Genomic DNA, 15104 nt, shown 5'->3' on the forward strand with positions numbered 1-15104 from the left:
TTTTCTATTGCATTGGGGGACAAAATATTGGCACCTATATTTCTAGGCTGTTTGGCACTCCATAAAGATTGTGTTCCATTATCACAGAACTGTCCTGCGTGATATGGGCCCTCTTGGGAACAGCCCCGAGGGCTCTGATGCTTCCCACTATGGGGGCAGCTGCAGGAGAATGACCGTCTGCATCAATATTTAGGAGTACTTGCCAAGTCTATTTCATTTTCTTAAGAAAAAGACTTATTATTCTTTAAATGCAATAACTCCATGTGTCCTAGCTGTGTGCTATAGTTTTTTGTTTTTTTGACATTTACACAGGTGAGTATTTCCTATGGTTTCATGATTCCCAAAGGGCTTCATTGGTTCCTTAGAGTCTTTGTGGCTCATCCATGTGAGTATGTGAGTACACGGGCCAGGACCTGCGGAGGCCGGAGAAGGGCAATGTGGTTCATCCGCATGTGTATGTGGGTGCACGGGTCAGGACCTGCGGAGGCCAGAGAAAGGCAATGAGAGTCCTCTTTCATTACTCTCCAGCTTACTGTCTTGAAGCAAGGTCTCTCACTGAACTGGAAACTGGCAATGTCAACTAAGCCTGCAGGCCAACAACCTCTTGAGATTGGCCTACCTCTCCCCTCCAGTGCCTGGCTTGCACAGAGCCAGGCTCAGCCTTTCGCTGGGAATCCAAACTCAGGTCCTTAATCTGACAGAGCAAGCCTTCTTACCAAGTCACCTCCCAGCTGTGAGGTTTTCCTAATAAAGGAGAGAAGTGGCTGGAGTTAGCCTGCAAGAGTCTGACCCAGTGTCTAGGTAAGGCCCTCAGCCTGGGCGAGCCGCTCTTCTGGTACGCAAAGGGATTGTAAACCGTCCTCACTCTAAGAGGAATAAAAAACAGTAACTATGGAAACAGAGTATTGGGAATGCTTTTGCTTGTTGCTGCAGTTTATCGACATGCTACTGAGGAGGTTCTTTAATATGTAGCTGTCCCACATCCGGAAGAAGTAGTGGCCTTCCTTTGTCATGGTGGGATGCTACCGTCAGCCCTGCTTCGAGGCGCCCACCTGTCATGGAGCACCTGGGCCACCTGTGAAACCGCCCCTTGACCATCAGCCCTTCCCAAGCCTTCTCGAGAACTTCCGGCAATTTCTACTTCTGGCTTTCAGAACGAAGTCACTTTTCTTGTCTCTCCATTTGGGCTCATTTATTGTGGGGCAATAAATCCAGCTAGGACTGGATTCCGACGACACTCTTCTGAGTTCTTTCATTAGCATAAGACAAGAGAAAACAGATGCAAGAGAATATGGTTTGATTTTGTTTTAAGCCAAGTGCCAGCACACCAGCAATGTGTTGAGATGTTAGGAGCATGGTGCCAATAGGGGGCGCTCGTTCCAGAAGGAATAGGTCAACATTCTCACTGAAGCCCTGAGGAGCAGCCTTGGAGAGCAGTTAGCTGAAACTTCATTCCCTGCAGGGGGCACAGATGCCAGAAAACCCCTGGGCAAAGTCAGGACTACAGGCCTTAGCTTACTAGTGTGTGGTTCAACAGTTCTGGAAGGAAGGAGAGATGCGGAGGCCACCCTCAACGCGAATGGTTGCAGCCAGGCTACAAAATGCAGCTGGAGATTAGGCCGTCCACACTTGATCGCTTCAGCTTGGTGACTTGCCTGTGTGCAGACACCTCAGTGTGTGGGTGGCCCTTCTTCGAAAGGCGCAGCCTGGCGCAGACTTTAAAAACTTTGCTTGCTTTAAAAATTTTTTAATTAATTTATTCATATTACATCTCAGTTGCTAACTCATCCCTCCTGTTCCTCCCTCCCTCCCACTTTCTCCCTACTCCATTCTCCTATGACTGTGACTGAGGGGATCTCCTCCCCCTGTATATGCTCATAGGGTATCAAGTCTCTACTTCCTGAGCTCTTGTCCTGATTTTCATGACGGACCATAACCTGTGAGATGAAATAAACCCTTCCGCCCCAAGTTGCTTTTGTCACGGTGTTTATTATGGCAGCAGAAGCAAACTAGAACAGTCCTTGTGATGAGTCCATCTGTGACGTTAGCTTTGTGTCAATTGGACACAGCGAGTCATTTGATTTTTTTTTTTTCAAGTCAGGGTTTCTCTGTGTAAAGCCTTGGCTGTCCTAGACTCGCTTTGTAGTCCAGGCTGGCCTCAAATTCACATTGATCCGCCTGCCTCTGCCTCCTGAATGCTGGGATTAAAGGTGTGTGCTACCATGCCTGGCCCAGCTGCAGTCATTTGAGAGGAGGGAACCTTAATTAGGAAAATGCCTGCAAAACCGGGCATGGTGGCGCACGCCTTCAATCCCAGCACTTGGGAGACAGAGGCAGGCGGGTTGCTGTGAGTTTGAGGCCAGCCTGGTCTACAACATGAGTCCAGGACAGTTAAGGCTACACAGAGAAACCCTGCCTTGAAAAACAAACACTATGCTAGACTGTGTCTCAAAAGACTCTAGCAATAGACACTTCACACAGCATCCACTTCCTTACCCTTTGTCCTTCCAAGTGTGAGGACACAGCATCTTCAGTCTGGCTCTAGCTTACTCTTCTTAAAGGCCCCACTTTTCAACACATTAAAGCCAATAGTGATGAGTTTTCCTTTTCATATGATCTGAGGATTTTGCCTAACTGGGTCCTTTTATTTTAAAAATTCTTTTTAACTGTGTGTGTGTTTGTGGTGGGGGTGGGTGTGGGCTATGTGCAGGTGAGGGCAGGTGCTGCTGACAGGCAGAAGAGGATGCCAGGTCCCTGGAGCTGAGAGGAGGTGGTTTTGAGCCACTTGACATGGGAACCGAACCAGGGTTCTAAGAGCAGCAAACCATCTTAACTGCTGAATCATCTCTCCAGTCCAGTGGGATTGTTTACATTATTAATGTACAATTTTGTTTTGTTTTTTGTTTTGTTTTGTTTTGAGACAGGGTTTCTCTGTGTAGTTAATGTACAATTTTACTGGTGGAAAAAACACCAATGAAGTAGAATAGACCTACTTTTACCTGTTTTACATACAGGAGTTCTAGATATGAATTCTTTCAATAAGTTTTACAATGTTGAGCCTGTGAGCTAGCTCAGCAAAGGTGCCTGCTGCCAAGGTTGATGGCCCAAGTCCCATCACCTACCTTGTAGAGTTGTCCTGACTTCCACACTCATGATGTGGCTTACACTCACATACATACAAATGCAAATTTATAAGTAAAAACAGTTTCACCGTTTGAAAGTGACAGGAAAGGACAAACAGCATATTCACCCAACAAACATTTATAAGCAAAATGTTGAGCATCGTGGTATGGTTTCTGTGTGTGCCATTCATGGAGGGGTACAGGGGCTAGCAGCCGATCAGTGTAGGCAGAATCATGCCCAGTGTCCTTGCTTCTGAGAATCTAGAGAGATGACATGAACATCACTGGGGACACTTTCCAAGTGCCCAGCTAAGAGCACTTGATGAGGTTAGGGTTGAGAGGCGGGGGGTGGGGGGTGAGTGGGCAGAGGGTGTTTGAGACCATGGAAGGCAATGGAAAGATTGAGAATGCCAGCTAGCTAGCAGCAGCTGCCAAAGACACAAAGCAGTCTGTCCTGAGCTACTTTGAGCGGGCGTGAGACGGCAGTCACCTTGATTTCAACTCAGTGAAGTAGGGCAGAGAATATATCTTCACCAGGTATGCCAAACCTTTGACATCACAAAGCTCATTTACAAGGTGCAGTCAAACTACCAACAAACGAACAAACAAAAACTAAAAACTAACAAACACACAAACAACCCAAGCTGGGCACAATGGTGCATGCCTGTAATCCCAGCACTCAGGGAGGCAGAGGCAGGAGGATTGCTGTGAGTTTGAGGCCAGCTTAGTCTACAAAGCCAGTTCAGGACAGCCAGGGCTACACAGAGAAACCCTCTCAAAAAACAAAACAAAACAAAACAAAAACAAATAAATGACCCCCCCCAAACAGACAAAAAACAAAACAAAACAAAACAATTTTTGTGTTGTGTTGTATTCAGTTATCCTTAGCTGTGGGTGGGCTGGACAATCCTGGGAGCTATCAAACTTGTGGTAATGTTACTGTGACTGGAAACTAGTAATATATGTGGTTAAAAAAAAAAAGCTGTTAGCATGGAGGATGGTCCAGTCAGTAAAGTGCCTGCCGTGTAAGCCTGAAGACCTGAGTTTGAATCCCTCGCACCACATAGAATCTGGGTGTGGTGGCATAAGACTGATACCGTAATGCCAGAGGGGCAGAGCAGGCTCCCGAAGTTCACTGCCTAGCCAATCCGTGAGCTTTTGGTTCAATGAGAGACCCCATCTGCAAGTTGTTTTCTGATCTCCACACACATGCTATGGTACACTTATACTCAAATGTAATTAATAATAGTAAAATAATGGTAATACTACTAGAGAGAGCACATTAAACTCTGGCTTCCACATTCATGTGCACCCACCCCCCACAAAAATGCATACATTACTACCCACTCGCCCACATATACACATCCATCTATGTACTCCCCCATCACATGTAGATTCACACACAAAAAGCAGGCACGCCTTCTGTAACAGTAAAGTTGTGACATTAACGTTACTCTTACAGAATTACAAATGTAGACTAGTCTTCATTTTTTTTTTAGCTTTTGTACATATTCAGAATACTCTTTAATTATCAAACTATCACCTGTTTCATTCTGTCCAGTGGTCAGAATTTCAGAGGCTGGTGCTTCATTTACTTGAACAGTCTTAAGTAAATGATTATGTTCTATGACCCTGACTTCAGGTTGGTAACTTTAACATGATGGCGTGTTGTTAGCCTCACCTCGTCTGTCCCTCAGTGCAGAGCCCACCAGGACCGAGGCAGCATGGAGGCTGGGCTAGCTATGCTTCTTTGTCCCCAGTGTCTGCTGTAGCACCTGTCACAGATAATTCACACTTACTGGACTGACGGGCTGTTTGTCTATTCCTGTGATGCTATATAACTTTTTTTTTTTTTTAATCTAAGTAAAAATTCAGTGTCTGGGGAGGGGTTTGCTCATGAATTGGAACAAAGCTTCAAGTAATAGGGACCTCTAAGGTTACCTTGGTAACCATCCTTATGGTTACCAAGGAAATTCTGTGCATCTGTCTGATCACAAAATGGTAGGCACACAGTGGCACCGTCCCTAGGCATTCTTGTTTAAGCTGCTGTTTTGTATCACATCTGTTCTTTCTTTCTATTTTTTATTTATTTATTTATTTATTTATTATGTATACAGTGCTCTGCCTGCATGTAACACCTGCAGGCCAGAAAGGAGCCACAAGATCTCATTGTAGATGGTTGTGAGCCACCATGTGGTTGCTGGGAATTGAACTCAGGACCTCTGGAAGAGCAGCCAGTGCTCTTAACCTCTGAGCCACCTCTCCAGGCCCACATCTTTTATTTCTTGTTATCACAACATGGTAGCAAAAGTGCCAGAAACATAGTTTAGAGGCTCCCCAAACTACGGCTTTAAAGTTATCTCCTTTTTAAAATATGTGTCTCTGTTTCCTGAATCTCTGTTGTGATGTAACAGGACTCACATCCTTGGTCCCCAGAGCAGTTACGAATTTGCCTGTGGACACAGCAGGCAAACTTCTGAGGACCTTGGCCTCATCCTATCTGCAGTGTGCACTTCAGAAATGCTCTTCGGACCTCTTACTCTACAGCAGCTATGCCCACCGTTTAGCTTTTCAGTCACACTGACGTGGAATGCTCTCTCCTTACAAAGCGGGTGGGAATCGGTTCCTCACAGTTGTCTGCTCCTTTGAGGCAGGGCATTCTCTTAAGAGGTAAAATTGACTCAAACCCGCTTTGCCACCATGGCGCCACTATGCTCTCATATCCCTTGCTTTGTAAGCTTATGCTTCCAACTTCATCCACAAAGATTCTTAATGTTTGATTTGCAGCTCAACCCCTCCCCACCCCCACAGGTGTCTACGCCATGCTTTCCTCCTGCCTTGGATGTTGTCTCTCAAACCACGCCAATTCCCGCAGGCCCACTTCCACCCACAGTGCTTTCAGCCACAGTCAACTGCTCAGGTAAAACACCTTGAACTAAGTTTTGTCTGTATGCCCACGTGGGGGCCGAGGGCTCCCTTGGGTAGTGTTCTTCACAAGGGCTCACCTTGTTTTTTCAGTCTCTCACTGCTTGCAGTTTTCAGAGCAAGCTGTTCTAGCTGACCAGTGAGCCCAGCAGCTGTACTACTCCCTACCTCCCTTCTTAAGCTCTGGGAGGGATGACAGGTGTATCACCCACCACCTAGCTTTTACAGGAGTTCTAGGAGTCAAACTCTCACTGCCCCTTTGCAGTCATTCTTAACTCTTCTCACGTGACTTACTGAACAGACTCATTAACTTTTTTTTTTTTTTTAAAACAGGGTCTATCTACATAGCCCTGGCTGTCCTAGAACTCACTGTAGACCCGCTGTCCTCGAATTCAAGCGATCCACCTGCCTCTGTAAGATTAAAGGCATGTGCCACCATGCCTAGCTACTAAGCAACTTTTAACAGGTGCCCCTAAAACAGAAGCAGACCCAACCACTTTCCATTACCCCCTGGATCACTGGGCATCACCTGAGTGGGACTCACTCTTCTGCTCCTTGCTCTGTCACCACCGTGCCCTGTGGTGGCACATACTGCTGCTGTTTCCCAGACTGATGTCTTCTCTGGCCCAGTCTGACACCGTGAGCACCCTTGGCTCTCTATGCTTGCTCATGGGCCTTGCCTTTTTGCTTTCCCCCATTAGGCATAATACATTTTAGATCTTATTTACTCTCTCACCTCCATGAAATTATCAATCAGGGGCAGGGCTTTCTTTCACTGTTGTAGGCATAGTCAGTCATACCAAAATAATCACTGAAAACATGAAGCGCCCCCGCCCCCGACTCTAACCAAGACTCTTTATTGAAATTACACAAAGTCACACAAAGTTGAAAATAAAAGGCAAAGACCACTGTGCGTTAGTTTGTCAACATGTAATGCCCTGGGTTTATTTTGTGAGAATTCTATCACAATGTTTCCAGGTGGGATTAAAAACCTTAAGGACAACGTATGCCATTGGACTGGGCATTCAGACTTCGGCACTGACAAAGCACTAGTAGTAGTCTGCTAAGTACCGTTCTCTTCACAGAAGAGAGGTCAAATGTTTCCAAAGGAAGGCACCCGATATTTGTGGTTCTGGCCTCGCAGCCTTCTGGAGAATCTTAAAAGGAAAAAAGCTGGCTGGCTGTTTTACAAACCGGAATGACGATACACGGACAGCAATTACCGCATTCTTCTCCCTATAGCCTTTCTGTAAGAACAAGTAAAGAATGAAGTCTTTAAACGATTCCACAATAAAAAAGTACATCTTTTTGTGCTAAAAAAAGGGCAAGACAACATAAACTCCAGTTGTAAGGACTCCATTTGCGTACTTGATTTAACACTTTTTGGTGTGGAAGGAAATGGGACGACTGGGCTGTCTGCAGGGCAGCAACATAACATTAGTGCTTTAAGTACCAGGGCCGCCCAGACTTACAGGCGGGCGGGGACGGGAGGACTCAAGAGACTTCATTTTAGCTTGTTGCGCGTCCTAATGCTAGTAGACCAGGGAGATCCCCATGGAACAGTACATTCCCCGTTTTAAAAAACTGATGCCTTTTTTTTTTTGTAAAATTCTGTATGTATGTCACCATTTTTTTTTTCACATGATACACAGAAAACTCAAGGACCCAGAGGGAACCAAGTTATGTTATACCATTTACAAAATACCAAGGAGTCCACAGCTACCTAACACATTTACTACAGCACAGGAACCAATGAGGGTACAGTGTACAAAACCTGTAAACACGGCACAATAAATAGAGACAGCAGGTTCCGCACCATGCACATGATGTGATGACACCAGCTACACAATCTCACAGCTCACACTCTTGTTGCAGTTACCCCCCCACCCCCCGCCCCCAAGTGCAAAGCATCACAAATGAACAGTTCTGTATTCAAGTAACATATATACAAGGGTATTACAAATATGCAGTACTATACAGATAATTGCTGTATTCTTAATTTACAGATGTTGATTTTTTTCCTATTAACAATAAGAAAAGAAAAGTTGAAGCATGAGAGATGCGCAGTGCTGCCGAGTCCCCACAGCTGCCATGGAAACGCATGTGTGCATTCCATCCTCCCCTGCGTTCCAATGCCTCTGATGCATAGCACCTGACCATGTCCCCAGGCTGCAGTCCTGCTCCCAGGAAGCTACGTCACCTCCATTGCTACTGTGTTGTCTGCTATGTTGTTCAGTGCTGGCTTTTCTGACTCATGATTTTCCCTGTTGGGATAAGAGCTCAGTTACTGAACCATCTTAAACAGACCAAGCAAGTCGGCTTTCCTTAAAGCCTTAGTTACCGTGACGACGGGAAGAAACCTGACGTATGGGGCAATGGAACAAAGAGGAGTATACATTTTTATATTTATGGAAAACAGGCAAGCAGAAATCAGGCGAATCAGCTGTCAACAGTCAATCCCATGGCAACTGTACTGCCAAGATCAAGTGACCCTGAGACCACCCACCCACTTAAATACCCCAACTTCCCGAGCTCTGAACGGTACAGCTGTCTTCCACACCCACCTTTTCTTCTTACATTTATTTATGTGCTTAGTGTGTATGTGCGCATACATGTGTGCTCATGACTTCTGGTGGCCCGGGACCCTTCTTTTATCATTGTTTTGGTGTGTGCATGTGTGCTCACGGAGGCCAGAGGTAGATGATGGGCACCTTTGCTCTATCACTCTTCCCCTTATGTTTTGAAATAGGGTTTCTCACTAACCTGCAGAGCACAGAGTTGGCTGTGCTGGTGAGGAACTTTAGGGACCTGCCTATCCCATCCCCAACAATCTAGGGGTTATATGTACTCAATACTGCATGCAGCTGCTACTGCTGCTGTTTTATTTACTTATTTATTTTTGCCTTTCGAGACAGGGTTTCTCCATGTAGCCTTAGCTGTCCTGGACTCACTTTGTAGACCAGGGTATCCTGGAACTCACAGAGATCTGCCTGCCTCTGTTTGGGGATTACAGGGGTATGTCACCACGCCCACTGCCCTAGCTTAACCTACAGGATGTGAACTCAGCTGCTCATGCTGTGCTGGCAAGCACTGAGTCATCTTCCTAGGCCCTGAACCCCCTTTTGAACCTTTATTTAATTATGTTGTGTACGTCAGAGGACAACTTGCAGAATTTGGTTTTCTTCTTCCCCAAGTGGATACAATGGAATCACTCAGGTTGTCAAGCTTGATGGCAAGTCCATTATGTCAGGACTTTAAATCTGGGTCCTACTGAAGGTCACTAAATGAGACAGACACAGGACAAGTAATCAGAGCACTGGGTTCTAGAGGCACCCCTGTAAAGTCCACTGGCTTCTAGGAATCTGTTTCCTGCTTTAAATACAGGGCTAGGAGAAGTCCATATACTATAAATGCTCCTGTATTTGTACAATTCCACAGCAATGAAAGACATGATTGGTGTAGAGGGGGAAGGACAGTCTACCGACCAGCCGTGAACAGACCAACAATACATTACTAGTACTGAGCCGATAAACGCAGACAGGGACCGGTGGGTGTGCAAAGTAAAGGCTACCAATAAGCTACTAAAAGCTGTTCTTCTCCAATCACTCTTGGCTCAAGAAGTCTTGATATTGGTCTAACACAAGCCGCCTGTGAGGCCTGCCCGCTCTCCTGTTTCTGCTGGGCTTCTGAGCGCCTAGGAAAACCGAGCTACTTGTTAACCACTAAACACAATCTCCCAACTCCTGTCTCTGCTCTGCCCACTCCAACTTCTGATGCCCCCTATCCTCACCCAGTCAACACTACTCCAGGTGGGATCTGGTAGACTGGACAACATCTGATTCTTTAATATCCACCTTGAATGCTTTCATCTACTGCCTGTACTGTTTTAACACCTGCTTCCATACTTTAAGCTTATTTCTTGCTAATCTGAATAATGCTTTTGTTTCTTTTCCTCTTAGTACTTTATAGTAACAAGATTTTAATTATAATTAACGCAGAGTTAAATTAACCATTAATTATAGTTAAAATAGACCCTCAACAAAAATGCTAAATTCTTTATTGAAATTCCAGGTGAGCGAGAAAACAATGGCTTGATTAAATGTTACCAGGCCTGGACATCATTTCCACTATTAAGCGTAACTAGAAGCTTAGCGAAGGAATGTTCACCAGTTCTACTCCCACAGGAAGTCACAGAACTCCCTCCACCTGGAGCTGGAGAAGAGTGACAGCGTTCTAAGTTATATATAGAGAGATAGAGATAGGTAGATAGATAGGTAGGTAGGTAGGTAGGTAGGTAGGCAGGCACACCCATATCACAGAAGCAACCTCGACTCCCTCAGTGAGTGCACTGACTCATTCTCAAGACGGAACTTAACAAACACTGAATTCAACATCCTTCTGCTCAGTTCTTGGATTCACGAGGGTTCTTATCTATTTTCAATACATAGAAGGAAAAGAAGAAAAAGCTTAGGAGGACAGACACTTGAGAAAGCTGAAGGCAGGTACTTGACATCCAAACATTTCAAGGTCAGAGTAACTAACTACTCACCGTGGAACCGAGTCTACAGAGGACGATGAGGGGACCTTGGAGACTTGACAGTTTGCTGCGGCAGCCAGCTTTAAGGCAGATGACGGAACAGCACTTAAAGTCCTAGGTATATGTCGTGCATTTATTGGGGCGATAGAGTTTACAGAGGGGACTGATGAAGGTACAGTTAATCGAATGTTGTTCCCAAACAGAACCTGAGTTGTTGCAGCATTGGCAGCAGTTACTTGATGACTCAGTGCACTGTGGGAACCTGCAGTCTGTGTAGTACTTGAAGGCTGTAGCAAAGCTGAACCTGCTGTCGCTGGACTCGTGTGCACAAGCGTTGTTGGTGTCGTGCTGCTGAGGTGTAAGCCCTTGTATACTCCTGGGGAGAGAAGAAAGCACACATAAACACCGTACCACAATGTGTACAGATATGTATGCATGTACAATAAGCGGGCTGTGCAGGTGTCTGCCCTCACCTGAGGCTGGAAGGACGCCATTCACCCCAATCCCGAGCACCACATCATCCTTCATCTTGAATCCCATCAGCTGTTCTGATGTCATCAAAGCAGAAGCAGCAAATTGTGCACTAGCAGAATCCAGAGTCTTAGAAACAAAACCCTGAAAGGAACGCACAGAAGGCTTTGGTATACAGATATACCAGCATTGGCCTCAACAGCCTAAGCAGCAAGCCGCTGAAAGCTCAGTCTGTCTCACAGGCATCCTATGAAGGTTGAAAAGCTAACTAACTTAAAGGCTTATACATTTTGATCTTCCTATGATAACGCAGGAGACATACAGAGCAGCATCAAAATAAGCCTACAGTACAGAATGCAACAACATCAAAAAGTTCCAGTTGAAAGGTTAGAAATACATTTCTCAAATAGTTCCCTGCTGGACAAATATATTAAAGCAAATATGTAAGTGTCTTTCATTTAATCTCTACATACCTAGTCCCTCTCTTCCCCCTTCCCACCTTCACTGCTCACACCCACCCCCTACCCACCTTCGCTGCTCACACCCACCCACTACATATCCGGAGGCATCTTTGACTAGTAAGACAAACCTTCCTTAATAAAAGAAAAAGGAAATAAGATATATCATAATTAAAAGACCTCTTGAATCTTCAAAAATGAAATTTCCTTTAGGATGCTTAGAAGACTCAATTCTCAGCCTTTTAGCCCCAAAGTTATCTATACAGCAAATAATTTCCTTGCTTTAAGAGCAGTCTTGTTTAAGAGCAGAAACAGGGTGTTTTGGTTTAATTCTGAACTGGAGTGCCAGCTGCATGGGGCTCTACACTGGGGACATGGCGTTACAGACCAGGGATCAGAGCGCAGCAGCTCTACAGCTAAGGGAACTACGTGCTTAGGTTACTCTGTACAACAGGCAGCAGAGGGAACAGCGTCCACACTCACCTGGATTCCTCTTTCTAAACCCTGTATATTCAGGCTGAAGCTACTTTCCTGCTGGTTAGGTGCCAGGCTCTATGACAGCACCTGGTAATTAGAGATGCACTCTGGTGGGAAGCAATGAGGGATAATCATAAGACACACGAGCCCTCACCTGTGGAGCGGTGGTGGCCGAGTTACTATTTGCTTGCTGCTGCTGTTGCGTTTGCGCAAGCTGCTGCTGCTGCATGAGTGCCAGTTGCTGCTGGTGCTGCTGGTATTGTTCGGCTGTAAATGCTGGACATAAAACAAGGAGACCATTCACAAAGATGCGCGAACACCATAGACATCTCACGACAGTAAAAAACCTAGCGTAAGCAAAAGATGACTTTGTGCAAAGTTGAAGCGTTTGGACAGACATGATCCTGCTAGAGACCACCTCTGGAGGAAAACCACAGCATTTTCGGCCACATTTAACAAAAGTGACTTCAACTTAGAGAAAACAAGAAAATGAAGCTTCCCGAATTGAACATAGGACACTATGACTTTCTAAAGCTGTGACACTGTGCTGGACAGCACACAAAGTGCTCTTGGCCTCTCAGTCCATAGGCTTGGAGATGCACTCTGCACTGAGCTGACGGGAAGCCTGGAAACCAGTGTCCAGTTCTCGTTTGTCCAGCTCGCCATGCCAAGGCCCGGGCCTTCCCGTGTACAAACACTAAGTCTACAGAGCTCCTTATTCTAGTCATTACAAAGCTTTCCTCTACATAAAGGGTAAATCTGATAGTTTATTACTTAAACAAGAGAACTCATCTTTCAAGTTTAACAGGAAGAAAAAGAAGCTCCAACGTTACGGTTAATGAGTTTTCCCCACCCAGTTAACCCACCTGGACAGAATCCAGTCAATAAGAACGGAGTTATGCTGATTACTGTACACAGTGAGGTCTGAGGAAAGACACTGTGCTATGCTACTTATGTGTGTCTATGGAGAGCTCAGGTCTAAAAAAGACAAACAAAAAAATGTTCATTTATTACCCCCAAAAGTGTGTGCAACTTTAAAAAGGAAACCTGTTTCTTTATTCTTTTCCTTTTGCCAGTTAAAAAAAAAGGGGGGAAGGGGGAGAGGGGAGAGAAAAACAAATGACATCACAAACACCTGACTGTAAAGGCTTCATAAAGAAACCATTTTTTTCTGAGTAGGAGTTACTGAAAGTTAAAAAGAAAACAAAAAAACAAAAACAGTTTCGCACATATCCCCAAGTACCAGGGCTTATCCAAAGTCCCTTGGGCTCAAGTCCGCCATTTTCAAACATGCCACCCAATCTGTTATGAAGTCCTCTTTTAGTTGGAATATCATCACCTGTTTTCTGATTTTCACCAGAAAAAAATCTGGAGAGGAGGAATCTTTATTACTCTCCAGGATCCTGGTTGTGCCTGGTCCCAGCAGACAATAGGTAGTAACACTTGTGCCATGTTCTTAATGCACTCAGAAACCACGGGCCACACTCAAGAAAGTCCTGTTAGTCTACAAGCATCTGTACACAGTCCTGAAAGGAATGATGTTCATGGGCCATATGGGCAAAGAAGTACTTTCTCACTGGAAAATACTACTGATTCTCTTGTTTTGTGTGTCATAGCTCCATTTAATTGGTATCCCACTCACAGCAAGTTTTTCCTACCATTTGTAATCAAACTCTATAGGGAGACTTGCTAACATGAGGACGTTCCCTAAATACTGACAAAAGTAATTTCCTGTCATGAACACAGGACATGTAGCAGAAGTGAGAGGGGACAAAACCATGAATAACCTACAAAAACAAAGGCTTCCCAGAAAGAAGGTTCATAGTTGGCATAATAATTATTTCCATAAAAATAGCTGCTTAAGCTTTTAGATACTTAACTTATATATTTTTATAATTTAATCTGATACTTTAATTATCAGATATTTTTTACCAATGTGTTTGAAAGTTATACTTTAATGTCCTAAGAAGCAAGTGTGCTGCCTTAGCCTTTACTTTTTCAGTAGGGAATATTCAGTAATTAAAAAAAAAAGTATTTCTAGAAGAGTCAGGTTATTACACACTTAGAAAAATAATAACCCAGCAATTACTCAAGGCCCCTTCCACGAGTAAAAGCAAACAGGATGCTCATAGACAGCAATGCCTTTCCCTGCAGAGTCTTTGGTGTATCTTTGATGATGTGTGTTTTATTTAGTTAAGTACTTAGTGATAATTAACTGGGACTCAACTTGGAATCAGCTTTCAAATACTTTGCCTTAGTTAAATCAAGTCCTTCCCCCCAGTTGCTGCGGATGGCTCAACCTCACGTTTAATTATCTGTGTCCCGCCAACGCAGGCTCAGAGAGAAGGGTACACAACGTGAGCCACAGCCAGTAACTCTGCACTGCAGTTCACTGTCTCCTTGATGATGCTATTCTGTTTAGAGTCCAGTTGTAGAATTTGGTCTGGATGTTTCTGGTAAATGATGTGTAATTAACAGAGCAGCAGACAGGCTGGCAGTGGAGTGGTGAAGCCCATCCCAGCCTTCCACAGAGCGTGCTGCTTTTTATGGGTCAGCGTCTTCATTTAAATGTGACAAGGATTAAATTAGGTACTGCCAAGGTCCTCCTGGCTCCCTCTCAGAAATAAAACTCCAATCCCAAAGGATGTGAGTCCGTATGAAGATAAGGCAGTAACTGTGGATAACTAAAATGTGAACTGAGCCGGGCGTGGTGGCGCACGCCTTTAATCCCAGCACTCGGGAGGCAGAGGCAGGCGGATCGCTGTGAGTTCGAGGCCAGCCTGGTCTACAGAGTGAGTCCAGCACAGCCAGGGCTACACAGAGAAACCCCGTCTCGAAAAGACCAAACAAACAAAGCGTGAACTGGATTGTATGTTCTTATCCAGGTCTAAGGCCCCACAGGCACAGCCCTGCAGCTGCAGCAAACTCACTGAGCTACTCACTGAGGTACGGCAGGAAGTGATCTGTTTCAAAATGCAGTCTAGGTTAAAGGCATTTATACTTCATTAAAAACAAAGGAAAGCCACAAATTTGTTTCAAAACACGCCCTCGAGCCAGAAGTTTCTTATCCTAATGGGCTGTATCACTAGTAATTAAAACAAAAGCTGGGGATGT

The 15104-nt window shown here is 44.9% G+C and overlaps 1 protein-coding gene across 2 annotated transcripts in view; it reads right to left on the minus strand.

The window, feature by feature from the left end:
* Positions 1-6962: 6962 nt before the first annotated feature.
* The window catches only part of Epc1 (enhancer of polycomb homolog 1), an 82297-nt gene continuing 74155 nt past the window's right edge, over positions 6963-15104 (minus strand). For both annotated transcript variants that reach the window (XM_051151187.1, XM_051151186.1), the window contains exons 11-14: positions 12145-12266; positions 11058-11199; positions 10597-10960; positions 6963-8311 (exon numbers count right to left, since the gene is read on the minus strand). In XM_051151187.1, coding sequence (XP_051007144.1) covers positions 8239-8311; positions 10597-10960; positions 11058-11199; positions 12145-12266 — 701 coding nt within the window. In that variant the 3' untranslated portion in view covers positions 6963-8238. The remainder of the gene's footprint in view (positions 8312-10596; positions 10961-11057; positions 11200-12144; positions 12267-15104) is intronic.

Source organism: Acomys russatus, chromosome 9, assembly GCF_903995435.1.
Source record: "Acomys russatus chromosome 9, mAcoRus1.1, whole genome shotgun sequence".
In the NCBI taxonomy this organism is placed as follows: Eukaryota; Metazoa; Chordata; class Mammalia; order Rodentia; family Muridae; genus Acomys; species Acomys russatus.